Below are 17,175 nucleotides of genomic sequence, written 5' to 3' on the forward strand. Positions count from 1 at the left end.
GCATCCACCTGCTTTGCTGTGGGGTCCTCCAGGATTTGAAGGTGGATCTGTGCTCTACCATGGACCTCCATGGGTGGCAGGGGGACATACTGCCTCATGCCTCATCATGGTCTGCACCAGGGGCTGTGGGGGAATCTCTGCTCTGGTACCTGGAACATCTCCTTCCCCTTCTCCTCCACTGACCTTGGTGTCTGCAGGGCTGCTGTTCCCACATATTCTCTCTCCAGCTGCAGTTGTGCACATTTCTTTCTCCCTTATTAAATCTGTTATCGCAGAGGTGATGCCAGCATCAGCTGATGGGCTCAGCCTTGGCCAGCAGTGGGTCCATCTTGGAGCTGGCTGCTATCAGCTCTGTAAGACATTGGGGAAGCTTCTGGTAGCTTCTCACAAAAGCCACCCTTGTAGTCACCCTGCTACCCAAACCTTGCCATGCAAAGCCAGTGCTGTACTAAGGAGCTGTGACCAAGGAGTTGTTTCTCTCTGTTTTAGTTTCAGAAGCTAGGGTAGCAATTTTTTTTAGATAATACAGAGTTCACAGTACATCAGAAATAAAAAAGGCAGTATTTCTGATCTAAAAAACCATCTGTAGCTTTTTCATAGGAATTAAAAGTACTTTTGGAAGAAATTCCATGTCAGCAATAGTGTTGATTTTTCAAAATTTCAGAGGATTCAGAACTGCTTCAGAAACTCGAACTCTGAACAAATGATACTTGGGTCTTAAAATAATTCTGTACTAAAGCTATTCTGTTTTTCTAGGCACCTTCTTTAATATTCATAATTAAAATGGCAAAAACAACTGATCCTTCTGAGAAACTGATCATCTACTCCAAAGCTCACAAAGATACCATTCTAGCCAATTTTGAAGAACAAAGAAAAAAGGATTTTCTTTGTGACATTACTCTCATAGTGGAGAATGTGCAATTCAGAGCCCATAAAGCTTTGCTGGCAGCCAGCAGTGAGTACTTCTCAATGATGTTTGTAAATGAGGATGAAATAGGGCAGTCAATTTACATGTTGGAGGGAATGGTTGCAGACACCTTTGGAGTTCTGCTAGAATTTATCTACACTGGTTGCCTCTGTGCCAGTGAGAATAGCGCAGAACAAATCCTGGCTACTGCACAGCTGCTGAAAGTGACTGACTTGGTATGGGCCTGCACAGACTATCTGGAAAGCCGCAGCCCAGGTAGTACATTGCCAGCTGAAAGTGAAGCCTCTGTCATTGCAAGTGATAGGAAAAGTGATGATCCACCAAAGCGAAAACGGGGGCGACCAAGGAAAATCAAGGTTGTCCAAGAAGAAGAAGAATCAGGAGCAAATTCCGCTGAAGATTGGCAGCTGAGAGAGAACAACTCCATGCAAAATGAGCAAAATTATATGAAAAAAGACTCTGAAGTAGAAGAAACAGTAGCCAATGAACAGGCTTCAGTGAGGAAAGATGGAGAAGGAACTGAACCTGCTTGTGGCTCAGAGGCTGCTGTTGATCTGTCAGCTGAGAAAGATGAAAACTATGATCCTAAATCTGAAGGAATACAGAGTACTCAGAGCCGTTACAGCAAACGGAGAATAAGGAGATCAATCAAACTAAAAGATTATAAACTTCTTGGGGATGAGGATGAGAAAGGACTGGCAAGGAAAACTGATGGAAAAAGAAAACGTGTGGGCTCTGAGGCTCGCTGTAAAGACTGTGGCAAAGTATTTAAGCATAATCACTTCTTGGCTATTCACCAGCGAAGCCATACAGGTAGGCCTTCAGAGACTGCTGCTTTTGGGTTAGGTTTAGTGATGGTGCCAAATAGTAACTGTTGAAGTGCTGGTTGTTGACTACAGCAAGAATATCCAAAATGGCATGCTGATGTGAATTACAGTGTGTCCTGTGTTTGCTGTTTTATTCTTGTCAGCAGATCTCAGAACCTTTATGTCTCACCTAGATTTCAGTGTAACTAACAATTTCATTGTTTAAGCACTGAATAATATGGCAATAGCTAAAGAATTATTTCATTCCTATGTGATGCTTGTCTCTTTATCATTAATCAAGATAATTTTTTCAGTAGCTGCAACATTGCAGTGCATCTCAGTATCAGCTTAGAATATCTAGTGAGAAATGATACATCTGTATCTAAAAATGTCATCTTTTGCTTTCAGGGGAGCGCCCTTTTAAATGCAGTGAGTGTGGCAAAGGCTTTTCCCAGAAGCATTCACTTCAAGTCCATGAGCGAATGCACACCGGGGAACGGCCATACACGTGCACCATTTGCAGTAAGGCTCTAACAACAAAGCATTCTCTTCTGGAGCACATGAGCCTACATTCAGGTAAATGCTTCAAGGCAAGTGTAGCTCTCTGCTGCAAGAATTTTCCTTTCTGAAAAAAGGGTACTTCTGATCCATCTTGTGTCACGATCCACTGAGGGAAACTGTGAGGAGTTTTTCCAAAAATAGATGTCAGGAACGAAATAATGTCAAATGAGACAAACATTGTGTCTGAGAACCATTTATTGGTAATGAAAGAACAAAATGAAAAGGAGCTATCCTACTAAAGACAGCTGGAAAAGAGAGAACAAGAGGAAGAAAAATGGGAAAGGAATGGGGGGAGAGAGAGAAAAAAGAGGGCTTCACCACTAGAGGTCAGGGAGCGCCATCTATGTTCCCATGGCGGGGCTGTGCACGCTGCGTGCCTGTGCATGGCTCCTGCAGTGACGGGCAGCCAGACATGAGGTGAGGGGATGCTCAGGCAGAAGGTCCAGAGCCCTGGACACTGTCGTGGTGAGAATCGCAGCAGTGGGCTGGCTCAGAGGTGGGCGGGGTTGGACGAAGGGCACTCAGGCAGGAACGCTGGGACAAAGCAGACAGGGAATTGCTCAGAGACACAGGAAGGCAGGACAGACACAAGAGCGAGCAAGAGCCAGCGAGAGCCAAAAGGCAGGCTGGGGCCAGGGCAAAAAGCATAAGACTCAAAAGCAAGTTTCAAAAAACTCCTTAAAATCACCAAGCCTCAAAAGCAAAAGCCCGGTCTCAAAAAAGCCCCAAGCCTAAAGCCTGGCTTGAAAAGCCCAGGGGCTTGTGATGCAGTTACTTTTCAGGTCCTCCCAAAGCTCCGCTTGCTGACAGGAGACCATTAGCCCAGTTCAATATCCCACTGCAGTCCATTGCTAGAGACTTTTTGCCATCTGATTGGAAGAGTGTCTCTGGGATACAGTGTCTTCTGTGTTCCCCTGCTGACTGCCTGTCCCATGTGAGACATGAACTGGTTTCCAGGAAAAGTCTCCCCAGAGACAAGGCTTTCCTCCATCTCCTAGCTGCCTCCTGGACGTGGCACATGTGCAACCCCTCCCCCATGTACCTCTAACAATCATTGTTGAGGCAAATCAAAACTGAATTGGCTCCTCAGAGCTGACTTGTGTATTTTATTTATTTCCTTACAGTTGCTTTGAACGTGGCTTACATTTTAATAAGTGATTTTCTCTACAGGGCAGAAGGCTTTTACCTGCGATCAGTGTGGGAAATACTTCAGCCAAAAGAGACAGCTCAAGAGCCACTATCGACTACACACAGGTATAACAAGTTTGGATTGAGTACTTGGCTTACAGTCTATGCTGATTTGTCTTCCTAAAGATTGACTTAGGCTGAAAGTTCTTCCTCCGTGATATACTTAGTCTCTGCTACCTTGATGTGTCCTATCTTGGTATAACAGTGGATAGGGTGAAAAAGACACAAAGGTGTATAGTAAATGGAATGTGTAGAAAGGTATGTAATTGAAGAGGGCTCTTATGATGATTAAAAATTAATTATACTGTATTTGACATAAAACTTGATTATTTTAGCCCTGTTGTCCATGCTGCATAGAAGCTGGGGATTGTGTAAACAATTGTCTGCTGCCTGACGTGCAAATTGCATTGTAGTTGCCCAATACTTTGGACTAGTAAGGGCATACAAGCTTTAGAAAGTTCTCCTCTCACTTCTGGAATGGGATGGAGATACACACAGAGGAAGAAGAGGAGAAAATCAGAATTTACAAAGCTTCAAGAGAAGGTGTTTTTGGGCAGGAGCAGGTGTCAGTCCCCTGTTTTCCTGTGTTAATACTAAATTGAGAAATAGGAGTCTGACAGGATAGGGAGAAGGCAGTGAATCACCTTTTGTTTTATCTCTATATTATATCAAAGTGGTTATTTTACAGGCAAGTGCTTTAACAAAGATCACTGAAGAGATACAGGGGATCACTTAGGCACTGACACTTTTTTTGTTATTGCGACAAGGCCATTCACTGCCGGAATGTAACCAGTGTCGTCGCAAATTCATGGATGCAGCTCAGCTAAAGAAGCATCTAAGAACACATACAGGTAATGTTGTACCTTGGGTTTTGTGGGGTTTGTGGTTTGTTTTTTGTTGAAGTTACATGGACAAAACAATTTTAGCAAATTACACTTGTCTCTGTGGAATGAACTTCTGCTCTATTTGTATGTAATGATGCCCTGTGTTGCTAGTGAAGAGATTTGACATCAAGAACGCAGGAGCACAAAAAAGCTTGTGTTACAGCAGCACAGAAGCAGTGCCTATTACAAGAAGAGGGCTTTTTTTCCCCCAATTTTATAAATTCTGTTGCAGAAAATGTCAGTAATTTCCTGTGATAGAATCCTGGACTGAGAATTCAGTTTGTTGGGAGAGCAGTATCCAGCATGTATTGGGCTTGCAGTGAGCTGACAAGTAACAGAAAGTGTGTGTCCTAAGTAAGTTGGACACTTCTGTCTGTGAGGAGTGAGTGCTTATGGAAAGTGCTGTTACCAGAAAAATAATTGTTTTCATTTAGCTTTTACTGTGGTGTAATAAACAAGATGTCAAGAGGAGACACGCTGGGAGGGATGATTTAATGCAAGTGCGTCAGAGGGTGTTTTAAGAGATTTAGAGGGCAAGCTGGTAATGAATCACTGGATAACTGAGATAAAAATGTTGATCTATCATAATAACAAGGCAAAAACATCATAAAATACTTTCTTTTGAAGGGTAAGTTCATAAGGTAACACGTGAATCATTTTGTCTTTTAAAATAACTAGAAATAGTGGCAATTGTTTCCTCACAAAATCAAATTATTCTTAAGTGTGTCACTTGCAGTTGTAATACATAATTCAGTCTCAAGCGTACTTTATCTTGTTCATTTCCTCCTCTTTTCTAAGTGAAAAATATTTACATTTTCTGGGATAGGCTGAGGTCAAAATGTGTGCTTCTGGAAGATTTTGGTTATCCAGAATAGTGTTAGCATGTGATTTGTATTGAGGAGAGCACAGTGTTGACATGCACCCAGAGTTTTATATCTGAAGCTGATACAGCTCTCTAAATGTACTGAGAAGTGCGTTTGGGGTGGAAAATGAGAAGAGGAAGCTTACTAGCAAGTTGCAAAAATATATGAGCTAAACTGATTTTTAGCAGACACTGGCTTGCAATATATTTCACTTCTAGAAAAGACAGGCAAGATACCAGTATTAATTATGTAGAAATAATTGATCTGTCTCATCTCAAAAACAAAGTACAATTCCAAGGCATTTGGGGGACAGGTGTTAATATAGATACAACTATTCTCCTTTGGCAGCAGTTTGGTCACACTGTGTCATAGTAATACAGTCTGCTTAGAATGTTATTCCTGTTTTCAGTAGCAAGCTGGGTCTAGATGACCACAGGTCACTTCTGACAAATGTTTCTTGTTCTCTCATCCTTTATCCATGCCCTCCAAAGCCACATGAAAGCTGGTAAGCATTGCAGTTCTATGCTAAATGGGAAGCTTCCTCGGAAACTGGCTGCTGCCCAATCCCTGGGTTTGGTGTGCTTTGATGGTGTGAATTGCCACAGTGGTGATCTGGATTCTTGTGTCTGGTGTCTTAAAGAACCTCAGTGCTACAAGGATTTGTTATGGTGTGAATTAGGATTTGCTTTGGTTGGGTAGTATCCGTTTCTTGTGAACCTTCTTATGATCTAATTTGACCTCTCTGCTTGTACTCAATTAGACATCAGAATTCCAAATGCACTAAAAAATCCCCCCAACAAATAAGCAAAAAATTTTCAAACAAACTCATGTTTTATTTAACTCATGATAATTCAATTTTTTTCTAACTGGTGTTCCCAGAGTATCATAGGCCTAGTGTGATGGAGCCTTGTAGAAAGCCAGGCAGGTTGTTAAGGTAATGGAGTCATTTTCCAGCTTTGGAAGTTTGGGCTTACTCGTCTGCATGGTGCTGCACGTGGACCTACCATTAATGCCAGGGTTCAGGGACAGCCTTTTTTGAAGCATTTCTGTTCATCTGGAACACCCACATCTGTGCCATAGGTACCGCTTTTTGTTGCTTTGGGGGCTTGGATCACCTAATTCTTCATCTTCAAAGGGGAGAAATTCTGGAGGTGTACATTTAAAATGCTATACCCTCATTTTGATAGTTCATTCAGTTTTGGATATCTGCTGACCCATGGCAGAAGCATGAAGAGCCAACAGTGCACACTTGATATTGTGTATGGTAAAATGCAAAATGCAAAATGTATTGATTAAAAGTGCTATTTAAAAAGTGAAGTTACTTTCTTTTTGATAGGTGAGAAGCCCTTCACTTGTGAGATTTGTGGCAAATCATTTACAGCTAAAACTTCACTTCAGACTCACATTAGAATTCACAGGTAAAGTATGTCTTATTTTCATTACATTGTTTAAAAATGTCACTTCTAATTTTATAATTAGTGTGTAGTGCCTGTTTAATTATAGAGTGGTCAGGACTTGTTTGCATTTTGAATGAGTGTTAAAAACATGACATTTTTTTCTTAATCTATGTGAGGAAAAAATTGGTAGTGGAAAGTACTGAAGTCCTAAAACTCAAGTGCCAAGATATTGTAAGAGTTTTCTTTGGTGTTTTGTGTCTGTTCACTGACAATGAACTTACTGCTATACTATTTGTTGTGATAATTTTACTGTAAACTTTTGTTTGACAGCAGAACAGTAACCATGGTGTATCAAGGTTATTGGAGCATTGTCCTATTACTCTGTGAACTCCAATAGCAGTAGTTGTCTTTTACCCCTGTCAGTACATCGCATTGAATAAACACAATAGATTTTAAATCACTGGAGAACTGTTGTCTAAGAAAACATGTCCATTAAAATTTCTTGTCCTTTTGACACAGGCAGCAAGTTAGGATTTGGACACTTTCTGTTTTTAAGCCCACCCTGTTAATGAATGTTCTTAAAATGGTCAGTGCTTTAGAATTGTGCAAAGTTGTTGCACTCTTGTCAACGTCTAGCAGCATGAAGCTTGTACCTCTGGTTTTATGAGAGGAAGGCAGTTATCTCTGTAGCTCTGGAGTATATACTGATTATACCGTTTGTGAAGTCAAATAGAAATAATCTGGAGATCAAATAGAGGATTTTTTTAATGACACTACCCTTCAAGTGCTTACAATTCAGAATAACTATGTAATCATTTAAGTATTTTATTACAGAATAAGTTTCAGAAAGCAGCATTGTCAAAGTGAATATTTTAACAAGATAAAATTATTTCCTTTTGCAGAGGAGAAAAGCCATATTCTTGTGATATATGTGGAAAATCCTTCTCTGATTCCAGTGCTAAGAGAAGACACTGTATCTTACACACAGGCAAAAAGCCTTTTGCCTGCCCAGAATGTAGTTTGCAGTTTGCTCGTCTGGACAACCTGAAGTCTCATTTGAAAATTCACAGCAAGGAAAAGCAGTTTCAGGAAGCCAGTGCTGCCTCGAGCACCAACACTCACCCGGAAGAAGTGAGAAACTTTCTCCAGCTGCAGCAGTACCAACTTGCCACCTCGGGAGGGCAGGAAATTCAGCTGCTGGTTACAGATGCAGTACACAACATCAACTTCATGCCCAGCCACAATCAAGGCATCAGTATTGTGACTGCAGAAAATGCCCCCAGCATGACGACAGAGCAGGCTGCAAACCTCGCGCTCCTTGCGCAGCCGCCGCAGCAGCTGCAAAACTTGTTGCTTTCAGCTCAGCAGGAGCAAGCAGAACAAATCCAAAGTATCAATGTGATTGCAAACCAAATAGAGGCTGCCCAACCTGAACAAATGCACGTCATCACTCTTTCCAAGGAAGCGCTAGAACATCTCCATGCTCATCAAGGACAAAATGAACAAATCCACTTGGCGGGATCTTCACATCCAGCTCAGCATGTGCAGCTGGCTCAGGAATCAAGTCAGCACTCTCACTCTAGCCACGATACAGTTCCTTCCCATCAAGTCAGTGGAGAACAGAATCAAAGTGTACTTGGTTCCGAATCCCATCAGCAGCCTCTGTCAGTAAATGAGTCATCTCATGAGCATCCTATCCAAGGACAGACTTTCTGAGATGCTTGTTTGTCAGCAGAGAGCTAGGCCAGAGAATGCTTCTCATCCAGGCAGGGATTATGTGTGTCACACTTTTTTTTTTTTTTTTTTTGCAAGATAAGCTATCCAAAGATGCATTTCTTGGTGATTGTGGATGGGTGACTCAGTTTCCTTGACCATATTTATTTCAGAGTATTCTGTTTTTCTGGATGACTCTCCAGAGAAGTTCATTGTGCTGGTGGGAGAACAATGTTTAGGGCATCTGCTGATCACAAAGTACCACTTCTCTGACAAACTTAACATTATACCTGACCCACTGTCAAACTTAAGACAACCAGTACTTTTTGCAAAGCTAACACCATATTTGTTATGTTCAATGAGCTTTCTCTCTGCAGGTTAATGTATAATTCTCTATGTAATCATTCCCTGAAGTGCATTATGAGTTACTGACTACCAAATTCATTTGGTTTGGGTTGAAACTGTTGCAACCTTCGACTGGCCCTGAATCTTCCCTCCTGTTTACTGTGTGCTGTACGCATTTTGCTTCTCAGAAACATTTGAGCCGTTGCACTTGAATAGTGGCAATGAGATGTGATGGTTACACTGGAGAACTGAAACCCCCAAATTCTGCTCTGTTAATTATACCACTCACTCTATGTGACTGTGGGCAAGCTAGTTGAACTTTGTGCCTTATTTCATCATCTAGTAAGTGGGGATAGTGTTCACACTCTCTGCCAAGCACTTTGAAGAGCTCTTGATGTTGAAGGCACTGTCTATTGAAAGTGCGAAACCCTCTTCCTGACAGGATTCTCTAAGCTTGGAAGCCACTGTATATTTAAAGTGTTATTTTTTGTATTTTTGAAAGAAGAACGTAATCTTAATATATGTTAAGACTGGTAATTGTTTATGTGAGGATTCAAACAATGAAGAGCATCACTTCAGGGCATAACAAGTTACATAAATGAGGTACATCACTTAAAGTTGTACAACTATTTTTGTTGACTAAATTAGATTGTGTACAGAATGTTTTCAATGACTGACTGCTAACAAAAAGTATTTGATATCATAATAAAATCCCTTGCCAAAATAATAAAATCCCTTATTTTCTGTTTTCAGGTTTGACTACTGGTAACACCTTTGCATGGTTGGACTGGTTGTGTTAAAATCCAGTTAAAACGCCACTGTTACTTAACACGCACAATTATCACTCCAGATTTAAAATGTCGTACTTGTGATTTACATTGATGTTTTATGTTACAACAAATGAAAAATTCTAAAAAACATGGTGAGTTTAAAGGCAAAATTGTCTATATTTTTTATAAAATCCCTTGTTCCAAGTCCAGACTGCTTGGCTTGCTCCTGACTGCATGCTGAAGAAGTTTGGTTAAGTATCTCCATGTCTTCAAAGTACTGGATCATTTTTATATAAAAGGATCGTGATGAGGGTAGACAGTGGGAGTAAATCAATGCAAAAAAAAAAAATCCAAATCCAAAAGGCAACAAGCCGTCCCTCAGCAAAGGTGTTTAGGCTTTTCACCTTTCCTCTCAGAATGGAGAAATAAAATTTACATGCTTTCTTGCCACGAAAGTGAACCAGAATATTCTGCAGTTCTGCCTGAGAAGCTTGAAGTCTTAGTGTTGTAAGAGCAGATGAATAAATACAGTAAAGCCTCTTACAACACTTACGACAATCTTGCTGATTAATTGTATAAGCTTACAGTAAATATTCTGGCAGTTTCACCCTAAAACTTCTGCTTTTATCTAAAATATTGTACAGTGCAGCCAGATTACTGTCTGGTCATAAGTTACTGGAACTTAGGCAGAATTCATTGTCTGCCATATATTTACAAATTCTGAAATGCTTTAAAACAGGTTACAAGCTAAATTCTGAGGCTGTCGGTAAAAGGAACTGTCCAATACTTCTTTTTTAAACTTTGTTCTGTTTGTTATGCAGTTATCCTTTCAGGATTCAGTTCCATGCTGCACGGGACAGCTGGATGTACTGATTTCTCAGTGCTTTCCCTGTAGCTAAAAAAACCTGAAGTTTGGTGTTTGGAATTCTGTTTTGCTTTTCTGCAGACTACCAGTGAAGCAATGAGCTGCTTTGAATAGCAGGGCAATGACTAATCTTGCACCCCACATTGCTTAAGCTGTCAGCACATGCTGTAGCTTGCACTCAAGAAGCTGGCATGGCTTCTTATATCACAAATGTTGCTTTTTGGACACCATTTGCTTCCTTTCTAGTGAATGCATTTCTGTTAGAAGATGAAAATTAATAATTTTTCTGTGTGTGCATTTTTGAGGCTACAGCTGAAGTCTAGGATTGCTTTCAATTTGAAAGAAACCACTTAAGCTTTGTTTTTCAGTCCAGCTGACATTAATTTAGTAAAAAAATGCATCCCTTACAAACTATGTTTCAGAACAGCTCTCTAAATATCTTTACTCTTTATCCAGTAAACACCTTAACTTCTCTTTTTCTCACATAGGCTAATCCTAGCAAATCCGTCTCACTGCTTGCTATGTTAAAATGAGATTAAGGTTTTAGACGTAAATGCAGGGCAGTAAGAGGACTACAGAAGGATCCGGTTTTGTGAGCATTTAACACCATTGTGTGTTTCCTCTGCTCAATTTGTAAGTTACCCAATGCAGTTGAACTCTAATAGGATTTCACTTCCCCACCTGCCCCCCTCTCCACCTCCCAAATGCAAGTTTATCAGATTTTGGTTTTTTCTGAAGATTTTGGTTGGTTCTCCAGGTGCAAGTTGAAACAAATCCGGGAGAGGTAGAGCAAACACAGTCTGGAGCCTACTTTAGCCTGTTGTGTTTATAATTCCCCTACTTAGCCTCCCAGTCCAGCATCTTGGGTTTTGATAAATGAATATAAGAGTATTTATTTAATATGGGCTGTAAAAGCAAATTATCCTGCCAACACTAAAAGAAAGCACTACTAAGAATTGTACTGCAATTTCCTCTTAGGATCTAAGAGGAAAAAGGGAGGACTCTGCCTCATCACAAACTATTTCCAACTGAATGCCTATTCACAGGTTAAAATTAAGGATACTGAGCCTGGCATTGATCTTGCCAGTTGTTGAGGAAAGAGTTTTGCTTGCATTTCTTTGTTTGTGAAAGACTTGTTTCAGTGATGTAGCTGGTTAGTCATCATGATGAAGGTCGTGGTTTGTATTTGCTAATACCTATCCTGGTGTGCTTGGATGTGGGTTTTTTCAGTATTTTCCCACTTCACCTTAACTGTGGAAGCTAGTATTGGATTCATTCGTAATCACCACCCCAGTGTCTGTGTGAGCACAGCAGCTGGGTAGGTTTCCTGCCTCACCAGGTCTTCCAACTCTGCAGCAGACTGTGTCTGTGGCAGTATCCTGTGTAAGTATCCTTATGCCAGAGAAGCTGAGTCTGGGCTGGGAGTGGTTGGGAGGAGGCCGGTTTGCACAAGCAGGCGTGTCCCGGAGTGCAGGAGCAGCCAAGGGTCCTTCCTGGCTATGCTTATCTTCTCGTGGGCAGAAGTCCATCTGTGCAGGCGTTTTTTTCCCAGTCCTTCTGCACTGCAGGTTCTCACCAAGAGCAGAGAAGGGAGAGGTAGTGCCATAGTCTCCAAAGCTATGATTTCAGGACCTCTTTTACGTATTCATTACAGACTAATTAAAGAGTGCTTCTTGCAGAGTTGCAGTCCTATGAGGTACAACAGTTCTCTATGTTCTATCCCTTTTCAGATCCCCTGTAAAACACCGTGAACAATAAATGGTTTTCCACAACAGAGGGACTACTGATCATATCTGTCCCAAGCAATTCTTCCAAATGGAAAAACTCATCCAGGCATATTCTCAGCATCTCACTGTAGTATGCTTACTGCTCATTTCTGGCTAATATTTTAATCCTACCTATTTGAAAGTATCTTTGGAATAGCAGGAAGCAGACTTTTGCTTTAGTTAGCAAACTTCCTACTCTGTCCTGCAAATTTTTCTGACATGAGGAAGAACTTTCCTGTGTGAGTGACTGAGTGTACTGCAACACATTGCCCAGAGAAGTTGTGGAGTTTCCCTCACTGGAGATATTCAAGAACTGTCTGAACACAATCCTGTACCACAATCTCTGGGATAACTCTGCTTGAGCAGAGGTTGGACCAGGTGACCCAGTATGGTACCTTCCAACCTGACCAATTCTGTGATTTTACTTGCCCTTCACCGAGATGTCTCTTGGTGACCCCTAGCAGCTCTCCTTTAGTACCACCATCATGTGAGGGTCTCTCTCAAATGTATATATGTGTGTGTGTATTTTTTTTTAAATTAATTTCGTCTGCTTTCTCTTCTGTTTCCCAGTGCTTTTCAGATACTATTTTGGACTGAAAGGAACTGAAACAGCTGCAGCTGCACCAGGTGGAGAAGTTTGGACCAAGAAAAACCCTCTAAGAATCACACAGAAGCAAAACTCTTGGGTCTTGTGTCAGGGTATGTGTGCACTCTTAAAAGGACTGCAAGTTTCTAAGAGCATTGCTGCTCAACCTTTGAAAGGCTTTCAGAATCATTGTTTAAAGGTGCTGCACAACCTCATGTGCTTTCCATATTTTCCTTCATGGTAATTGTTTTCCTCTCCAAACTGAATGCAGCACAGCTCATCTGCTGCAGCTGGCAAGCAGAACAGCACCAGCTAATTCACATCTAACTACTGCCACCCACAAAACGTTTATCCTCATCTGAGTACTACAAACAGGCCTGCAGAACAATATCATGTTGTCATAAACAGGTAATAAATAGAGTCTAAAATATTAATATTCGTCACCCAGTTCAGGATTTTAATATATATCATTTTCATAATTGGCAACCTGTTGAACAGAATTTAATGAACCTGAATTACCAAGTTATTGGAAAAGAAGTGGAGAAATAAAAACCAGAGTAGATTGAGACAACAAGTAATTGGTGGTTCTTGGCAGCTGTTTTTATAAAAAAGCAAAAAAGCACCCAACATAAATTTTCAGAAGACAGTCCTGTTATGCTTTTAAGGCTAATAATTGATTTTCTTTTTGATTTTGACTGTCAGTTGATTATTACCAATACATTTATAGTTAATTCCCTTTCTTGCCCACAATACAGTAAGAATGTCTAGAAATTATCAGTTAAAAAAAAATTCAAAGAAAAAGGATTAATGGGAGCCAGTCTATGTATGTGCAGAATTAAATTTTAAGACTAAAATTTCTTATGTGTAAATTAAACACACTTACAAAATGTGGACATCAATCTCAGGATTTTAAAAAAATAATATGTAGTGGATTGCTCTGGGTTTATCCTTAAATATTGTGGTGCAAAAAGGAGAAAAGAGATGTATCAAAAAGCCAGATAAACTTCAGTTGTATTAATCTGTATCAAGCTAAAAATAGGGATGTAGGGAAAAATAGATAGACAAGACAATATTTTCTGAAGCTGATTTTACATTTGACTCTGGGTACACTGCTTCTGCTCTAGACTTTACATAAGGCTGCTATAGACTTTTTTTGGCGATAGCACAAGCCATATGGTCTGGCTACCAAAATTAGATTCTGCTTAGCTTACAGCCTACAGAGGCTCTGACAGCCATGCTGCCAACCTTTGAGAGGAGGAAGGAAAGGCCTTTCCTTTGCCTCAGTCAGTCACAGCCCACAAAACATCCCTGCATTTGCATGTGCTGCTTGCAGCTACCTACTGTCACACCTCAGCTCATCTGCTGCACCCCAGGACCCGGCCATGAATTAAAACTGTCTTGTCTTACCATTTTAACATGTCACCTTGTCCTAACTGTTCTGTCTGCCTCGCTTTTCTGCTTTTTTTCAGCAGGAGAACGTCATCATATGAAATTATAACACCTTGTGTTCTTTCAGGCAAGAGAGCAGCTGTGGTAGCTAAACACTGAGAATCTGATCTTCTTCACAATCTCTGATACTGTGAGGATGGAGCTCTTCAACTCCAGCACTGCTGCAAATCCCAACAAAACTCTTAAAAAAGCATTGCCCTAATAAATCACTGTAGGAAATCACCACTGAGCCAGACCAGAAAGACTTCAGGGCTACCTGGAGGAGGCCCATCTGCAACCTGTGATTTCTTTCTCAGTCTGGATTTTTTACAGACACAGTAATTTAGCAACATTTAGCTAAGAGGCTTTTTGGTTCTGACTCTGTGGTTATGTAAAAATTTATCACTTTATAAAACCAGTGGGATATACAGTTGTGGGGAAAGTGCACATTGTTATTAAGATGAGAAATCTGTTGGTTTGGGTTTCTTTGATTTAACATAGGTTTGTTCTGCATGCAAATCACAACTGTCTCATCTGCAACAGGACTTTGACACATGAAAGCTCATGGTGCTCAGGGGTGAAAAGTGACCTGACCCTGCTCTGCTGACAGAAGCCCGAGCTGAACCTACAGCTGACCCACAAAGCAGCTTTTGCACGTGCTGCATGAGCCAAAAAAGAGCAAAGCTGCCGCGGTGGCACAAAGCTTTGCTGTGGAGCCGTGACCCCTCTGGAACTGCGCCGTCCACGTGCCGCCAGCAGGAATGATGTCTCAGCAGTGCCCAGCAAATACAGCTGTGGGTAGGAGTTTTTGCGTCAAAAGAAGGCACACACTTTACACAGGGTGTAATTAAGCTGTAATTCTCATTGCCACAGAAATTTGTGGATGCCAGACTTTCACATTTCACTGAAAAGCAAAGAAATTCAAACGGAAAAGAGCTGCCAGGGTGAATTAAACACAGAGATACCAGGAAATCCTTGAGCAGAGGCTCACTGGAGGCTGGGAGTGGAGTGGGGAAGCAGATCTCTCATGTTTGCTTTTACTTACCACTTTTTGCTGAGCATTTGCTGTTAGGAAGAGGTTCTTCATCCTTTAAGTATCACTGACAGCATCCATCAAGAGCTCTGGAAAGAGCTGGCTTCAGTCTTCTGCTCTGCCACAAGCCTTCTGTGTAACCTGGTTTTCCTTCCTTCAGGGGAAAATAGAAATTGGAGCATTTTCTAACCTCCCACGGGGTTGCAAACTGCTTACATTAGTCTTGGGAAGTGCTTAGAAATGCAGGGTAGGGTATGGGCTGCTGTCTGATGCTGCTTTGGAGGTGGGCCCTATTGAAAGACTCAGAATCTTGGTGGCCAGACTTCCACAGGCCTGTGGTGGGTGCCTATGGCAGTGATGGTGGTGGGACTGCTCCAGCACCTGGTTTGCCATGTGACCAAGGTTGTTGCAGAGGTAAGCCCTGGGCTTCAGCCCAGCACCAGTTTGGAAGCCATGGGGAGTGGTGTGGGTTTGAAGCAAATTAATAATATCTATGTAGTCCACAAAAACAATCTAATATTAAGTTTGCTACTGTAGAGACTAATGATAACTGGACAATGTCTAAACAATGTAGCAAAATCAGACTTACTATAAAAAAAAAAAATCTGTTTTCCTAAGTGACTCATTCTGCTGAATAGGAATTTCACTCATAAATTCTCCTTTCTTAGACAAGTTAGCAGCCTTAACTTATCATAAAATCACAGCTGTATTTTCATCCTTCTTTCTTCTAGCCCTCCTCCCTCTGACAGACATCCTTCTTTGGGGCACTGCTTCCACGGCTCAGCACTCCCACTGCCATAGCTCTCCCAGCAGGAAATGCTGGACCTTCTCAGAGCAGCAGCAATTAAACACACTGCATTAAATAATTCATAGAAAGACTGTCTCCTGGAATGGAAGCAGGGCTCTGCCCAAAGGTCTGTCAAAATTTCAGTAGTGAAACAGAGATGGAAGCAGTTGTTCCTCCAGGCTGATGGGCAGCCTATGTCTCTGACCTCAGCTGAGCTGCTCAGTGACAGCCCTGTGACAAATGCCTGTGATAACCTGGTGTCTGATGATTGCTTTTATCTACCCTGCAGATACCATAACTGGAATGGGAGATGAAGGAGAGTCAGTTTATGGACCTACTTTTGAAGGTATGTGTCCCCAGCTGCCTGACTGTGCAAATGGTGAATTTACACAAAAATCAAGTTGTTGATCTGATCTTATTCACATAATAACCTGGGAATTGCTTTTCTTCTCCCTGAAGCTAAAAGGTTTGGTTTTCAGTCAGAATTCTAATCTGCTTGTTGTTAGCAAGAGCAGACTTGCTTTAGTGAGAACGCTTTTTGATCTGTAACCTTGTCTCTGTCCTCTTATGTCCCCTGCCTGAGGCTCAGCTCCTCCAGCCCCTTGTTCTTGCCTAAATGAGGGCTGATGGTCACCCACTGCCTACTTCAAACTTCAAATATTCACCTTTGTGGGCAGGACCCTAGAAATGCAGAAGTGGATTAGCTACAGATCTCCAGGCACACCTACCACCTGTTTAAATGTGTTTAAAGTGATAGAAGTAAGTCAGCTTTAACTCTAGATTTCCTGGACCTCAGGCAGCTTCTTAGGCTTGGGCAAGTGTTAGTCATTGCTGCCAGCCTTAGCTCTGCAGGTGGAAGGGGAGTTCTGAATCTCATATAAAAAACCCTGAAAGTCGAGAAATTACAAACATGACCTAAGTTTAACAGAAAATGTTCCCTCCTACTGGCACAAAGTAATAAAATGTAAATAAAAAAGAACATTCTAACTTTCAATATTTAAGAAAAGCAACCCATATAATTGACATAGGCATTTGAGATTTTCTGTTTAGATTAAATGCTACCCATTAAGACACTTTATGACAGTTAAAGCACTTTTGAAAATAATTTATGTTCCCTTATATAAAAGCTTTCCCACTGGCAATGGTGCAAACCATTTGAGTAGGCTGGGCAGTAGCCAACACTGAGATCAGAAATGCTAAGTGCAGCTGAAAAGTTCTTTCCCAAGATGATGAAGAGTCTGCCTGGGAGGAGAAG

At 41.2% G+C, this 17,175-nt stretch overlaps 1 protein-coding gene across 5 annotated transcripts in view; it reads left to right on the forward strand.

Annotated features, from left to right (window-relative positions):
- LOC116993577 (zinc finger and BTB domain-containing protein 24-like) overlaps positions 1–8,433 on the forward strand; it is a 52,872-nt gene extending 44,439 nt beyond the window's left edge. For 2 of the 5 annotated variants that reach the window (XM_033054363.2, XM_033054364.2), the window contains exons 2-7: positions 757–1,741; positions 2,143–2,310; positions 3,466–3,549; positions 4,251–4,334; positions 6,567–6,648; positions 7,530–8,433. In XM_033054363.2, coding sequence (XP_032910254.1) covers positions 784–1,741; positions 2,143–2,310; positions 3,466–3,549; positions 4,251–4,334; positions 6,567–6,648; positions 7,530–8,343 — 2,190 coding nt within the window. In that variant the 5' untranslated portion in view covers positions 757–783 and the 3' untranslated portion in view covers positions 8,344–8,433. Of the gene's footprint in view, positions 1–756; positions 1,742–2,142; positions 2,311–3,465; positions 3,550–4,171; positions 4,335–5,721; positions 5,736–6,109; positions 6,165–6,566; positions 6,649–7,529 lie in introns of those variants that run through there. The other 3 variants (XR_004417334.1, XM_033054365.1, XM_033054367.1) reach the window with 3 other exon arrangements.
- The last annotated feature ends 8,742 nt before the right edge of the window (positions 8,434–17,175 follow it).

This window comes from Catharus ustulatus, chromosome 3 (assembly GCF_009819885.2).
Source record: "Catharus ustulatus isolate bCatUst1 chromosome 3, bCatUst1.pri.v2, whole genome shotgun sequence".
NCBI lineage: Eukaryota > Metazoa > Chordata > Aves > Passeriformes > Turdidae > Catharus > Catharus ustulatus.